General features: G+C 32.1%; 1 protein-coding gene across 7 annotated transcripts in view; it reads left to right on the top strand.

The window, feature by feature from the left end:
- LOC148609320 (harmonin-like) overlaps positions 1 to 14,584 on the top strand; it is a 47,462-nt gene that overhangs the window by 31,935 nt on the left and 943 nt on the right. For 3 of the 7 annotated variants that reach the window (XM_088542684.1, XM_088542682.1, XM_088542683.1), the window contains exons 11-18: positions 551 to 607; positions 2,182 to 2,312; positions 5,473 to 5,540; positions 6,857 to 6,955; positions 9,112 to 9,257; positions 11,913 to 11,981; positions 12,380 to 12,448; positions 12,968 to 13,005. In XM_088542684.1, coding sequence (XP_088398810.1) covers positions 551 to 607; positions 2,182 to 2,312; positions 5,473 to 5,540; positions 6,857 to 6,955; positions 9,112 to 9,257; positions 11,913 to 11,981; positions 12,380 to 12,448; positions 12,968 to 13,005 — 677 coding nt within the window. The remainder of the gene's footprint in view (positions 1 to 550; positions 608 to 2,181; positions 2,313 to 5,472; positions 5,541 to 6,856; positions 6,956 to 9,111; positions 9,258 to 11,912; positions 11,982 to 12,379; positions 12,449 to 12,967; positions 13,006 to 14,584) is intronic. The other 4 variants (XM_088542685.1, XM_088542686.1, XM_088542687.1 and 1 more) reach the window with 2 other exon arrangements.

Consider the following 14,584-nt stretch of genomic DNA (forward strand, 5'->3'; position numbering starts at 1 on the left):
TTGATAATGCTTTATTCTAATTGTTTTATATTGTTCTTAGGAAAGATCCATTAGAAACAAGTCCATCCATAGTCAAAGTATCATAATGAATTTAAGTTTTTGAATTGCATGTGAGAAAGACAAAAATTGGATGGACATAATTGTCACTCAGACAAATTTTGAACCAGATCTTGCTGGTACATGTATAAAACTTATAGCTAATGTGAGGTCAAAGGAAACCATTGCTATATATGTTTAAACAAATGATAAACCAAGACGAGTATGACAGACAACAGACCATCAGTATTACAACATAATAGATTAGTTATTACCATGAACATCCCAGAGATGCTTTGCTTTGTAGTGATGGCTCTGAGGAGCAGTACATAAATTTAAAAAAAAAACTTCACATTTTAGTCACACTAGAGAAAAGACTAGATAGATTGAAGATTTCATCATCATTTTGTAGACTCACATAAAAAGTGCCCTTGAATGTGACTTGTTTATGGCTTTTGTAACTAAAGTATCAAAACCTGATTCCATATGACTGATAAAAATGTTCTTTTTTAAGGCCGTAGTTGCATTGAAAAGCAGCAAGGAATTGAATGTTACTTTGAAGAAACATGTGGTAAGTAATAGTAGGATAATTTTACTCTTGAATGAGCCAGTAAATGATCCAGTGGTAAGTTAGGAGGACAATGTAACTGTTGAATGAGCAAGTGGTAACTTGGGGGGACAGTGTAACTGTTGAATGAGCCAGTGGTAACTTGGGGGGACAGTGTAACTGTTGAATGAGCCAATGGTATGTTAGGAGGACAATGTAACTGTTGAATGAGCAAGTGGTAACTTGGTTGGACAGTGTAACTGTTGAATGAGCCAATGGTATGTTAGGAGGACAGTGTAACTGTTGAATGAGCCAGTGGTAACTTGGGGGGACAGTGTAACTGTTGAATGAGCCAGTGGTAACTTGGGGGGACAGTGTAACTGTTGAATGAGCCAATGGTATGTTAGGAGGACAATGTAACTGTTGAATGAGCAAGTGGTAACTTGGTTGGACAGTGTAACTGTTGAATGAGCCAATGGTATGTTAGGAGGACAGTGTAACTGTTGAATGAGCCAGTGGTAACTTGGGGGGACAGTGTAACTGTTGAATGAGCCAGTGGTAACTTGGGGGGACAGTGTAACTGTTGAATGAGCCAATGGTATGTTAGGACAGTGTAACTGTTGAATGAGCAAGTGGTAACTTGGGAGGACTGTGAACGTGTTGAATGAGCCGGTGGTAAGGTAGGAGGACCATGTAACTGTTGAATGAGCCAGTGGTAAGTTAGGAGAACCATGTAACTGTTGAATGAGCCAGTGGTATGTTAGGAGGACAGTGTAACTGTTGAATGAGCCAGTGGTAACTTGGGAGGACGGTGTAACTATTGAATGATCCAGTGGTAACTTGGAAGGACCATGTAACTGTTGAATGAGCCAGTGGTAAGTTAGGAGGACCATGTGACTGTTGAATGACCCAGTGGTAAGTTAGGAGGACAGTGAACCTGTTGAATGAGCCTGTGGTAACTTGGGGAGACCGTGAACCTGTTGAATGAGGCAGTGGTAAGTTAGGACAGTGTAACTGTTGAATGAGTCTGTGGTAACTTGGGAGGACAGTGAACCTGTTGAATGAGCCAGTGGTAACTTGGGAGGTCAATGAACCCGCTGAATGAGCCTGTAGTTTAGGAGGACAGTGAACCATTGAATGAGCCTGTGGTAACTTGGGAGGACAGTGAAACTGTTGAATGAGCTTTGTTAAGTTAGGAGCCAATGTAACTGTTGATTTAGGCATTTATGTTGGTTCTTTTTTTATCTATCTATATATATATATATATATATACCCTCTAATTCTTAATTGGCTCATTATTTAGATGATAAATCTTTGTAATGATAGGTGTTGTACGGTAAAAGTTGTCTTCACTATTTTAAAGGTGATTTACATAAATTCTTGATTTGATTGTTCAAGTAACGGCTTTAAATGGTTGAATAAGTATATTTTCTTAACAATATGCCAATGCAAAAATGAATATCATTGTTCAGTGAAAAATCTATTTCTTTCTCTTAGGCTTTGACTTTTACTAAGGTCAGTTCACAATCTGCCTTTTTCTGATCTATTTTATGAGTCTGCAAGTTATTAATGACATTCTATATCAATTACCATCACAGGGTATACCTCTGGTCCAAGCAGGACTTTCAGCAGCAAGTCGTCAAATACAAAACCCATCCAGTCCACCACCTCCACCTGTAGCAGATGACAGTAGTTCTGCTCTGGATAACAGTACTGCAGTAAATGACAGGTACAATGATGATTTGGAAGGAGATTTTGATGATTTGGATGATGACGAAAATACTGTCACCATGGAGATGAAAATTTGATCTTTTTATGTTCGTTTTTTTTTGTCAATTGTTTATCACTAGTCCTGTTTTATTTTAAAGTTTTATATTTATTTCTAGTCCTACATAGTGTTTTATATATGCATTCTCGCCAGTGTTAGTTATACCAAAGTTAAAGAACTGTTGCACAAGAAAGATGTGTATTTTTTGATAATGGAAAAGTTGATATATTTGAGTAATGAATGGTGCTACATTTAGTGTCACACTGATTATGGTATTTATAGAAAAGAGTTATTCATATAATGATTATGATTATGTTATTAGCATAAGTTTTCGCACATTGCTGATTCATTCAGTTTAAGTAAAGGTCAAAGTCTGGAAAGATGCATATTCTGCTTTATCTGGATTTCAAAAATAACTAAACTGTTTTATTGAAATATAACTTTTTAAAGGTATTTCTAAGTAATAATGGCATTAGTTCAGAAGTTATGTTAATGAGTCTATATCTCTATACTAGGATAACAGTCTTGAATCAGTAATTCTATATATATATAGAACACCTTTGGCCTAGTTTTCTAAAGGCAGTCTTTTTAAAATCCTAATTTCTCTTGTATGTTTGGTTTATTTACAATTATATTTCTCATTTAATAAGAGAAATGTTCAGCAATTTATTGAAATCCAGATATTCTTATGTAAGTACAGCTACTCATGAGCAGACATACTTCGTAATGAAAGGTTAAGAAGATATTGTGCAATTTATGAATAGAATAAACTATTCTTTTTAAGTTTTAAGTAGCAGTCTTTCTTATCAGGCAGAAGCTGCTGATTCATGCATTTCAAAAGCCCACTGAATTCACTTTTATTTCTCATTCAGAGACAGTTACTGATCACATAATCAGTCTTAGATTTTCATTTGGTTGTTGCACTTTTGAGATAAAAATTATATAGATTGTACATGAAATTTCCACTCTGCAAGAGTTATTGTCCTTGATTTGGCTTCATTTGGTTGAGTTTAGTGGTAGATGAATGTATGATTTTCTAAAAAGTGTAGATTTGAATGCAGAATAGATTATCGTTATGTGAAAGTATAGCATATGTAGACTAATAAAAGCATTGCTTGCTTGGTGGGTTTTCTACACCATGAATCACTTTACCATTGGCAATGTCTGAATTTTATATGGACTGGTGCTTAAATGTAATAGTATAAGTCCTTTCAAACTTAGTTTTCATTCACTTCTTCCTGACATATGCTAAAATTTTAATTTGTTGTTTCTTTTTATTATCAAAATGTCAAGATTAAGAATTAAGGAATCATTGTCCTTGACATTTAAACTTAGCACTATTTTGGTCATACAAGGACATTAAATATATGAGTATCCTAAATCATTCTTTGATTGAGGCAAAATTTTACTAAAATTGAATTGCCTAAGTTCCTGAGAACTGAATATTGAAAATGTCAAATCATGAATAAATCTGTATCTGTTGTAGCAAAAAGCTGTATTTACTACTGTTCATTCAGAAGTTATTGCATGCATTAATTAATGCATTTAAAAAAAATTTTAGACAAAAAACGTGATTTCATTTTTTGGGGGGATTTTTTTTTCGAAAATACTGCATGTTAAAACTTCCTGAATGCAAGTTTTTATTGTAATGGTATAAAGTCGGTTAATTTTTTGTAAGAATAATTTCTGAATTTACAGTGTTGCATTTAGTTTTGATTTTCAGTACCCATTACATATTATTGCATGATAATCAGTTGATTTCTTATCTTTATTTATGAATGGAGCATGCCTTGATTATAATAAACTGATTTATACCTTAGCTTGTTTAGCTTTTAATTCTACCTTTATAGATCAGCTAGACACCTCTTTATGTTTGAATAATGTTGGTTAAAAAGGAGAATATCTTTTGAAATATAGATTTAAACATAGTTACAATAAATATAGGTAAAATATTTTGTGAAAGCATTATGATTTGTTGGTATCAGTGGTCTTTGGTTGTTGAAATCTTTTATATGAAGTTGTAAGTTGTGGATTTCATAAAAGCATCTTTGTTTTTATTTCATAGATAGTAAGAATTGTTTGTTTGGATGAAACCTGGCAAATCACAAAAATCTTTAAATCAAACATATTACTCCATAATGGAAAACCTTGTATTTAAGATTCTGTCACAAAACATATCACAAATTGACAATTTTGTTCAGATGAAAGTAAATACTATACTCCCACTTATTAAAGTGGTTACCTTGTATGTCATTCTTTCCATTATTTTTTCTATATCAGATCTCTCAGCTATTATTAAAGTGAATGCTTAGAAACTTGATATATTCCTTCTGCATGGTGACTGCTACTGTGTCTCCCCTTTTTAGGTATCTGTCTTTTATCTTCTTTCTGTTTATGTTACATAATGTAATAGAAATTCCATTCAAAACTATTTCACATTGATGATGTCAGAATCACCTTTACATTTCTAAGACTAACAGTTCTAAAACTTTTGGTGCAAGAGTTTAATACATTATTGAGAAGGATTTTGAAGTTCTTAAACTCTTTAAAAATCTGATCCTAGGTTACTTTGAATCTATCTGTCTGCACTTACAATAGTGTTATATTACAAATCTCAATAACATAGTAAAACTTCGTTCAACAATTAAAAGTGGAGATACGTGGTGCTCACAAGTTCCCCATGTTTGAATGGTTTTTTTTTAGCCAGTTGAATATATTGATATAAAGATAGGAGATATTGTATAATTGTCAATGCGACAGTCATCCACCAAAATATTAAACTTGGGACCTTCAATGATGTTTATTTGGGTCTTGTGAATTTATTTGTAACTCATTGTATGCAATCTTTAAAGGTTTGTTTCATTTAGCTTCTAATTGATAGAATGATTTGGTATGAAGTTTGACATCATGAGTCATACTTTGTTTTTTTTCCAAAATTTGCTAATTCCTATTTGCACAACTAAAGGGCATTTCAATATTTTATTAATTTTAATTGTGATGTTGAAGGGTATGTGGTTTTGATCTTTTTGTGAACATGGACAGATTTTATCATATATAATTACCATATGTTTGAATTTAAAATTTTGAGTCAGTAGGTATGTAAAACAAGGATTTCTTTCAGAACACCCCCAATAGAAGAGGAATCATTCAGTATCAAAGAACAGATGAGAGAATATCATCAATTATCAGGTATATTCAGAGAATTGATATCCTGCCCAAAGTTTTCTCTTTTGTTCTCATAGCAATGAGAGATAAACATTTTTTTTTCTGTACTTGAGACTTGTTTACGCAATGTCTGACAAAATAGTAAAATAATTGTAATTTTATGTAAATAAGATTAGTTTCTCCCTATGCTTCTTTGGCAAACTGTCAAACAATAGATTTTCTACTTCTACAATAATTATGTTTCATACATCCTTTTTCTCTTTTATTAATGAAAATGTGGCTGGTGTGTGGTGAAATTTCGAATACACTGTGCAAATGAAATTTTCACAAATGATTGAGAAATTGGGCTAAATTAAGTCTAAAACCTGTAAGTATAAAGGATGATAATTCCATCTTGCTACTACCTGAATCCAACATTGCTGGTTGAGCCAGTGTATGATGAACAATTTACTGTATATCTTTCAACTAGCAGTCCAACTGTTGGAAGGAAGATAACTAAATCTTGTAAATTGACATTGATTAATCAGGGTAAAATTGTCCTTGCCTATACACATATTGATAAAACAAAACGAAAAATAAATAAAACCCCAAAATTCTCTGTCATTTAAAATTCTGATAAACAAGAAAGAAACAGTCCTGCACCTCTGTGTTTTAGTAGTTGCTTTTTTTAATAAATGTTACGATGTGACACACACATATAAAAAAAACAAAATTAACCTGTATTTCTATATAGAAACAGTTACAGACTACATAACCAGTCCTAGTCATTTGGTAATTAGGGATATAAATTGTATACAGTATTGGCGTTTTGCATAAGTTCAGGTGCACCTGGTCCATGCTCCCAGATTTTAGTGGAGACCGAGTTGCTTATTTACTTTTGTTACGTTGTATGTATGATTTTAGTTACTTTATGTTCTTTGTTGTGAATGTCTGTTTTCCATGTCTGGTCTTTGTCCCGGGATTACATTCTTTTTATTACCGCTATAACCTTGGTTCCCTTGATTACTCTTTCAAGTTCTTTATTTGGTTATGAATGTAAAATGCAGATCTATATACAACAAGAAATATGAATAAGTAACAATGTGTCATATGTAGGCTAACAAACATCATTTATTAGGTGTTTTTTTTTCTGCATGTTGTATCATCTGTTCTATTGGCAGTATCTGAGTTTTGATAAAATATGGGTTTAATAGTATTGCTTTGTTTGCTGATTTCATATCAGTTGACATTTATGCTTATTGTACTTTTAAATAATTTGTAAAGTTTTCGGTTTGCAGCAGGTGGACATTTAAGTAAGAAGAAATGTTTCAAGTAAAAATTATTTGTAATATTTTGTGAAGCAGATGCAACAGGTGTTATTGTGTCTTCATACGACGTGAGAAGAAATAGAGAGAATGAGTCACCAGAATCGGATGATGATGATGATTTTGTCCAAATAGGTGAGTTTTTATACACAACCAGAGTAGCTGGAACTGCAATGGTCCTGACTTGGTATAGGCATTCAAAACAAAATAATGAGTTAAATCGAAATTTTACCGCGTGCCATACCTCCTTCCATTGCGGCATGAATATACCGGTGATGATTATATAGCATTTGCATAGTATAGTGTCATACTCGGTAAATCAGTGGTCATTGGTCATAAATTTAGTTTATGTAATGTATATTACATTGTACTGTTTTTGTTCATGCCATAATCATTGTCTATTGTCTACTGTCTATCAGCACAAAGATTAATTTACAAAAAGTAATCATGATTCATCGTACTAGAAGAAACAGAGTGTTTCTCAACCAAGGATTGATATAATACAAGGAAAATTACATTAATTCCTTTATTTTTTACTACCTTTTTTTTCTTTTTTAAATTTCTCTTTTTATAGTAAAATGTGGGTCACTATCATTAAACGTGCGTGGGCATTTTGTTTCTTATGATTAACTTCAGTGTAACTGAATAAATCTCTATGAAATAGTATATTTATATTATAAGGTTGTATTGCACAATAGGATGTTTATTTAAGAGGTTATGTAGTATAGAGATTAAAAGGGTCAAACGCAAGCATTTATGATACTGGTATTAACTGCTTATTTCTTCACCAACTTCAATAAATTTGTCCTAAATTATTGTTCTTTGACAAATCTTGTTCTGAAATTTAGATTTTGTGTCCCTTTTATGAAAATAGGGCCAAATTAGTGTCAAAAACTAAAACTTGTTTGATTGAAGCAAATCTTTATGCATTGTCAAATATATCTTAATCCGAAGTCAGAAGTGTGTCAGGCTTGGGTATACTAGTAGTGTTCACAAATACCTATAATGTTGAGGGTTTGGCAGTTGCTATTGTATCTAGCTGCAATTATAAAGCATTTACAAAAGATGGTCAAATATTCATGTATCACACATTAAAAAAACAAGTAAATGTTTCAAGGAATTATAATCATTTAGTTGATTTTTTGTTGTGAACTTTTTTTTGTATAGAAGTATAATGGAGCAAAATTGTTTTCGTAAATACATATACAGTGAAACCAGTCACAGCGTGTGACCAAACTAAACGACAAACGCGATGACTTTTCATTCAGTATTGATAATTTTCCTTTCATCTGTGGCAACATTCCTTCAGCGCCTGTGTATGGAATTTTCATATCACAACTCACACGTTATGCAAGAGCCTGCCGTAACTACACAGGCTTTTTGTATCGTGCTAGAATTCTTACGATTAGGCTACTGGAACAGGGTTATGTTGCTACAAGTTTGAAGCCATCACTACAGAGGTTTTATGGTCGTCATCATGAACTCGTGGATTGTAATGCGGTGTATCCATCTGCACCATAAAAACTGACTTGTTCAACGTGTATTAGTTGTTTTTCTTTTTTCGTCTACCCTGGACTTGACTTATTATGAGCAACTTGGTAGTTGTTTCTATAAAATCAGAGGACGTTAACTATTCCGGTGCACCTGGTCCATGCTCCCGGTTTTCAGTGGAGTCCGCGTTCTTCGTTTACTTTTGTTACTTTGTATGAGTTTGGCTATTTTATGTTCTTCGTTTTATGTGTCTGTTTTCCATGTCCCTGGATTACATTCTTTTGATTTCTGCTAGAATCTTGGTTCTTTTGATTACTCTTTAGTTCCGTATAGAGGATTGTTTGATTTACATATCTAGGGGTCAAAATAAATTAAGCTTAATATAAAGGGACTTTAAAAAGTGTCTGGTTACAACATGTAAGACCAATTATCAAGGATCCGGTTTGGACAAGTTTCCCTGTATTAGGGAAAACCTAAATTAAAACTGAATTTTGTTTTGCAAAACCGTATTCACGTTTTAATAAAACTTTCTGTAATAAAACTGGGTAGTTAAAAATAAATGGGAAAAAGAAAAAGAAAATGTTTGCAAAAAAGATAAGTGGAATGTCATAATATTAGCACACAGCAAATTGAATGTTCGTGCCTATCAAATAAAACTATTCAGCTCATGGATTCTTTTAACAGTATTTTAATTATTAACTATGTCTATAATCATTTGACAATATGGTAATATGTATGCATAAAGACAAAGTTGTTTATTTTTTGTTTCCCTTTATAAAATTTAAAATTAAATACTGTAGTAGAAGTACTAGAACCCGAGGTCGTTATTGAGGCCAAGGTTAATCCGCCAACCAATGAAAACGATGATGCTACTGAGAGGCTAGAAAAGCTGTTGCAACAAAAACTTGACCAGAATAAAAAAGAGGCTGAACTAATGAGAATGCAGGTAATATTATGTCACCATTCATTTGTTTGGTCTTATGTGTTATTAATGTTTATTGTATCGAAACAGATGCTGGAAAAAAGGTGCTATTCATGTTTTACCGTTTTAGTAAATTATACCAGCTAGTAATTAATAAAGAAAAATAGGAAAATTTGATGTTCATTTATCACTCTACCACCTTTTAATCAATACTTCAGATATATAGATGAGAACATTTTTATCTCATTACAAATGATGTCAGATGTGAAGATCACTTACAGTCTCGAATTGTGCTGCCTGATTAAAGACGTGTAATAAAAAAATAATATGAACAGTAAAATGAATATTTGCGTATTCTGATTGAAAGTTTTTTTAGTGTTAAGTGAGTGGTATAGCCAAGACCAATTCAATGTGGAAGCCCTTCATAGTACCGAAAAGAGGAGTTTTTTTAATTTGGTCGGTTTCTATTGCATTGTAAATGTACAAGCATGCTGAAGCCTTGACTTAGTGAAATACATTGTACTTACGTCCACAAATTTAAACTTCTATCAATTTCTATAATCTGTAAAAATATCTCTCAACAACATTCTAACAATATAAAAGCCTTGTCATGACTTAAAAAAATAGTTTTTGAGTTTAAACAGTATGAGGTTAATAGACTTAAGGTAATGCAGGTTCAGGTTTATTATGATGCACAGACAAAATATTAATTGTGATTTCCGGGCATGAATTGATTTATATAACAGCAGTGGAAATGATTTAACATTTTACTACTTTATGCATAGACATTTGAAGAAAATCGTAATAAAAGGAAAAATATAGAAAAAGAGCTGTTGAAAAGAATTCAGAAAAATAATCTAGATGCTAAAAAGGAGTTACGGTATTACCGACACAAACAGGAAGAAGAAGAAATGTTGAGGGAATCTAATGGAGAATTGGTACCATTGCAATTATTTCCTGCACAGTTTATAGATCATCAGTCCCTTCACTGGCATTCCTCTTTTAGTTATCTCCCTTGAGGTTTTATAAAACAAATACAAAATATACATCAATACTCATTTTCCAGGCTTTCATTTTAAAAGTCTTTCTATATTGTTGATATTCTGTTCCTCCTCTTTGTGGCCAATAGTTTTTTTCTGCTACATATTTTTTTGTAATAGAGCTGCTTTGTTGCAATATATTATTTGCTGAGACTATTTACATTTACAAAATTGTAGTTACATATTAAATACTTCTCTTTTAGAATCAGGCAAAATGTGTATAAGGTGTGGCACATGAAGAAAAAAGAGTTTTTTTCTCATTATCCAATTATTTATGTCACAACTCATACGTTATGCCAGAGCTTGCCGAAACTACGCAGACTTTTTGTATCGCACTAGAACTCTAACAAATAGGCTTCTGGAACAGGGTTATGTTGCTACAAGATTGAAGTCATCACTACAGAAGTTTTATGGTCGTCATCATGAACTCGTGGATCGTTATGATGTATCCTTCAGCACCATGAAAATTGATTTATTCAACGGATCATAGTTTACCTTTCCTCGTTTGTTTACTCCGGACTCGACTTTTTATGAGCAACTCGACGGGTGTTTCTAGAAAAGCAGAGGACGCTTACCCTACCGGTGCACCTGGTCCATGCTGCCAGTTTTTAGTGGAGTCCGAGTTGCTCGTTTACTTTTGTTACTTTGTATGTATGATTTTAGTTACTTTATGTTCTTTGTTGTGTGTGTCTGTTTTCCATGTCTGGTCTTTGTCCCTGGATTACATTCTTTTGATTACCGCTATAACCTTAGTTCCCATAATTACTCTTATACCAAGAAGCCTTCAGAAATAACCATCATAGTGTTTGTAAACTGCTTTATTGTGATGTTGATAACTAAAATTTAGTTAAAATGCACTATGGAAAAATGGCAGAAAAATTCTCCTGCACTTTTTCCCTATATAAGCAGTGCAAAATACGTAGGTCACAGATGCTCCAGGATACATTCAAATTGCTTTTGGGTTGCTTTCTAGATGCATTGAATATATTTGAGCCAAAAAAAGACCAAATCGAGAAAGATGATGTGCCAACCATTGCCTGGTTAATACTATTTACTGAGAATATTAACTGTATAAAGGTGTAGTTACATATTAAATGACCATTATATTGAGACTGTTGAGAAAATTCTGATGAATGTTTTTGTATCATTTATCACTGGTTAGTGTTTATTTTTTTAGTTTTAAATAGTAAACTTGTAGATTATGTTAATACCCCATGTGAGTTTATTCTTGTTTTTTTGTGATAGAAATTTTATTCATTGTAATCCTTAGTGATTTGAGTAGAGGAGTAGAGAGAATATCTTTTTGTATATTGCTTTGTTATAATATGTATATTAAAGCCTACTCAGCTGAAGTGGGAAGGGGATTCATTAGTTATGATCCATTGCAAAGTCCTACTACAGATCTTAACATTTGTTGATTAATATTCAATTATATTTTTAGCTTAAAAAATTTATCAATTTTTTCAAAATGCTAAAAATATTTCAAAGTTTTGAAAGCAATTGTCATTTGAAAGTTCGTGTGTTTTCCTAATTATCGAAAAATTGCAATAGAAATTGTTGTAATATGAAATTTGGCAATTGTTTAATTTTGATATTTCATGCAAAGTAACATTCAATTTATAAATGCATTCCTTGCCAGAGCGGATTTGTGAAATCCTTTGCCAAACTGTGGCAACCAAGGCACTTGTTTAGGAGAAACAAGAAACAGGTATGTCCAAAAACCTTCTTAAATCTTTACTGTTAGACTAGAAAATGGTGTCTAACATTCTTTGATGAAGAAGCAAAAACAATTAATCTAGTAAGTAGAAAATATCTTATATTCAAAATGTTATAAACAACAATATATGACTTCAAGGTTTCATGTGGAAAAAAACTGGTTTATTCCACCAAGGAAAAGCTGGTTTATTCCACCAAGAGTCTCGAGTAAAACTCCTGATCTCGTTTACTTTTGAAACCTGGAGAAATGCAGGTAGAAGCACCCTTTTGATGCTTGGCCTTCACAATTACATGTCAACTAACTCATATTTAGATGAACTAGACATTTATTTTTTTAAATTTTCTGTAAAAGGTATTGTAAGAAATTAACTGTGTTTTTTTTTTTTGCAGGATGATATATTGTCAGGGAGAGGTGGACCCTTGAAAAAATCAAACTTTGGTTTACTTGGAAACCCTGGGGTAAAGAAATCTTTTTATTCATTAAAAAATCATCGTTAATGATGTAGTTTCATCCCTCTTCATTGTATTGTACACCAAATCAATTAAGGATTCTGATATACATGCTTCAATTAATGAATTCCACTCAAGCTTGGTTCGAGGTTCAAATACAAGATAATCAAATACATAAGTTACATGTCTCTCAAAGAAACCTTGAGTTACTCACCTAACATTACATGACCGCTGACCTCACCCTTAAGTGGTTTGGTGGATATACATGCATTTTTTAAGAAGTGTTTCATAATTAACAATATATGTGATTGAATAAAAGCAAGACACAGGTAGTTTTCAATAAAAAAAAAGCTTTTCTTCAAATGTTGATGTATGGTTGCCTTTTCCAACAAAAGACCCCAGATTTCTATCACTATAATGAATGACCTTCCTTTATTCACTGAAGTTCTTGTCCTTTTCTTGACTTTTCTAGTCTTGTACTTGACTGTGAGTTGTATTTCGCTTTTTTTAATATTTAAATTTTTTTAGAGTCAAGATGAAGTGAATGATGATTTGGATTACACAAGGTATGTAGAATAGATAGGCATAACTTGATATTCTGAGAAATGAAATCAACTAAAAACTTTGTCAGATATTATACAAATTATTGTTCTTTATGCCCCTACCACAAAGTCATTTAGTATTTTCACCACCACCAATTTTCCTGCGTTCATATACTGAACTGACTTTTTTGTATGCTGGTAGATCGAGTTCGAGTTTTGTCCCAGTTAATACATTTTTTTATGGCGTTATGCCCCATGAAATAAGGAAAAAAAATCTGTTAATTTTTGTTTTCCAGACTTTTTTTTCTAAATACCTTAAAATATTAAACTGATGGTTGGTATACAGGTTTGCATTGATGAGTTACACACCAAGGCTAAGTTCTGTTCCGGCTCGTTGATTTTTTTTATGGAGTAATGTCCCTATTGAACTTCGAAAATTGTAATTCAGATGGGGAATTTGTGTCATGTTGACTCATCTAGTTGATTTTATAAATACACACAGAACTAGCTATGGTAGCAGCTGTTTCACATAAAGAGGTAAAGACAAATATTACAAATTGAAAAAGTGAAATCTTGGAAGGGTAATGTACAGAGATAAAACCACTGATAACAGTAAATGATGAATAAATGCATATACCCTTTCCACATCCCAATGCTATTTATTTATCTGAGCTATGTGATTGTCTTTTTCTATTTATGTATAACGTGCAACTACAATGTACTTAGAATTTTTAAAACAGAACAAAGGGAGAATATGTAAGTTATTGCCGTTGATATGTATGCTCATATACATTTGTAAACAATTTTCCTTGTATTCAATTAAATCCTAATACACAAACCCTCTTCTCTCTTGTTACCTATGATAATAGATCAAATTGTTTAAATCACGAAGATCCAATGTCCTACATATAATTATCACATATCCCTAAATATCCACGTATTATAGTGTTTGAATTTCATAAATATTCGAAAGTAATTCTTATAAATATTAAAGCTTTATTTCAAAATAAATAAATTTTCTTAACCGCATTTCGTTTTCTAAAGTGCAGAAACTCTGAGTAATTTTATATCAACAGACCTAAAAAATTCCGATTAGGCTTAATGCAATTTTAATTTCAAATACTTTAATGTTATTTTGTCTGTTTGAATGTTGGATATTTGTTTTAATTACACCATCTATGTGATCAGGCTACTCTATCCAAGCAATGTCGCTTCAAGTATATGAAATTTGTTGATACAAATGTACAGAACTTACAGGATTAGAAAGCATGTTTTTTGTGAAGGTCAATTGACATCCATTGATATTCCGATGTGTTGATGTAACTTGACTTACTTATGAACCTTAATATTCAACAAGTTCCTCAAATACTTAGGCATACAAAACAGAATTTAAATACATAAAATTGAAATTACATTTAGCCTATTGGGAATATTTTCTTTGTTTATTTAGAAACGGACTATACATTCCATGGAACAGTGTCCTGCCTTTACATTTTGTTTTAACTTATGTTTTCACTTTAATATTCAATATTTCAAGTTTCATTTTCACAAAATTGTACTACAATAGACATTGCTAAATAAAGTTTCATGATATTTTGTTACA

Source organism: Perna viridis, chromosome 8 (genome assembly GCF_037379345.1).
Source record: "Perna viridis isolate PV_CMFRI_1.1 ecotype Kerala chromosome 8, ASM3737934v1, whole genome shotgun sequence".
In the NCBI taxonomy this organism is placed as follows: domain Eukaryota; kingdom Metazoa; phylum Mollusca; class Bivalvia; order Mytilida; family Mytilidae; genus Perna; species Perna viridis.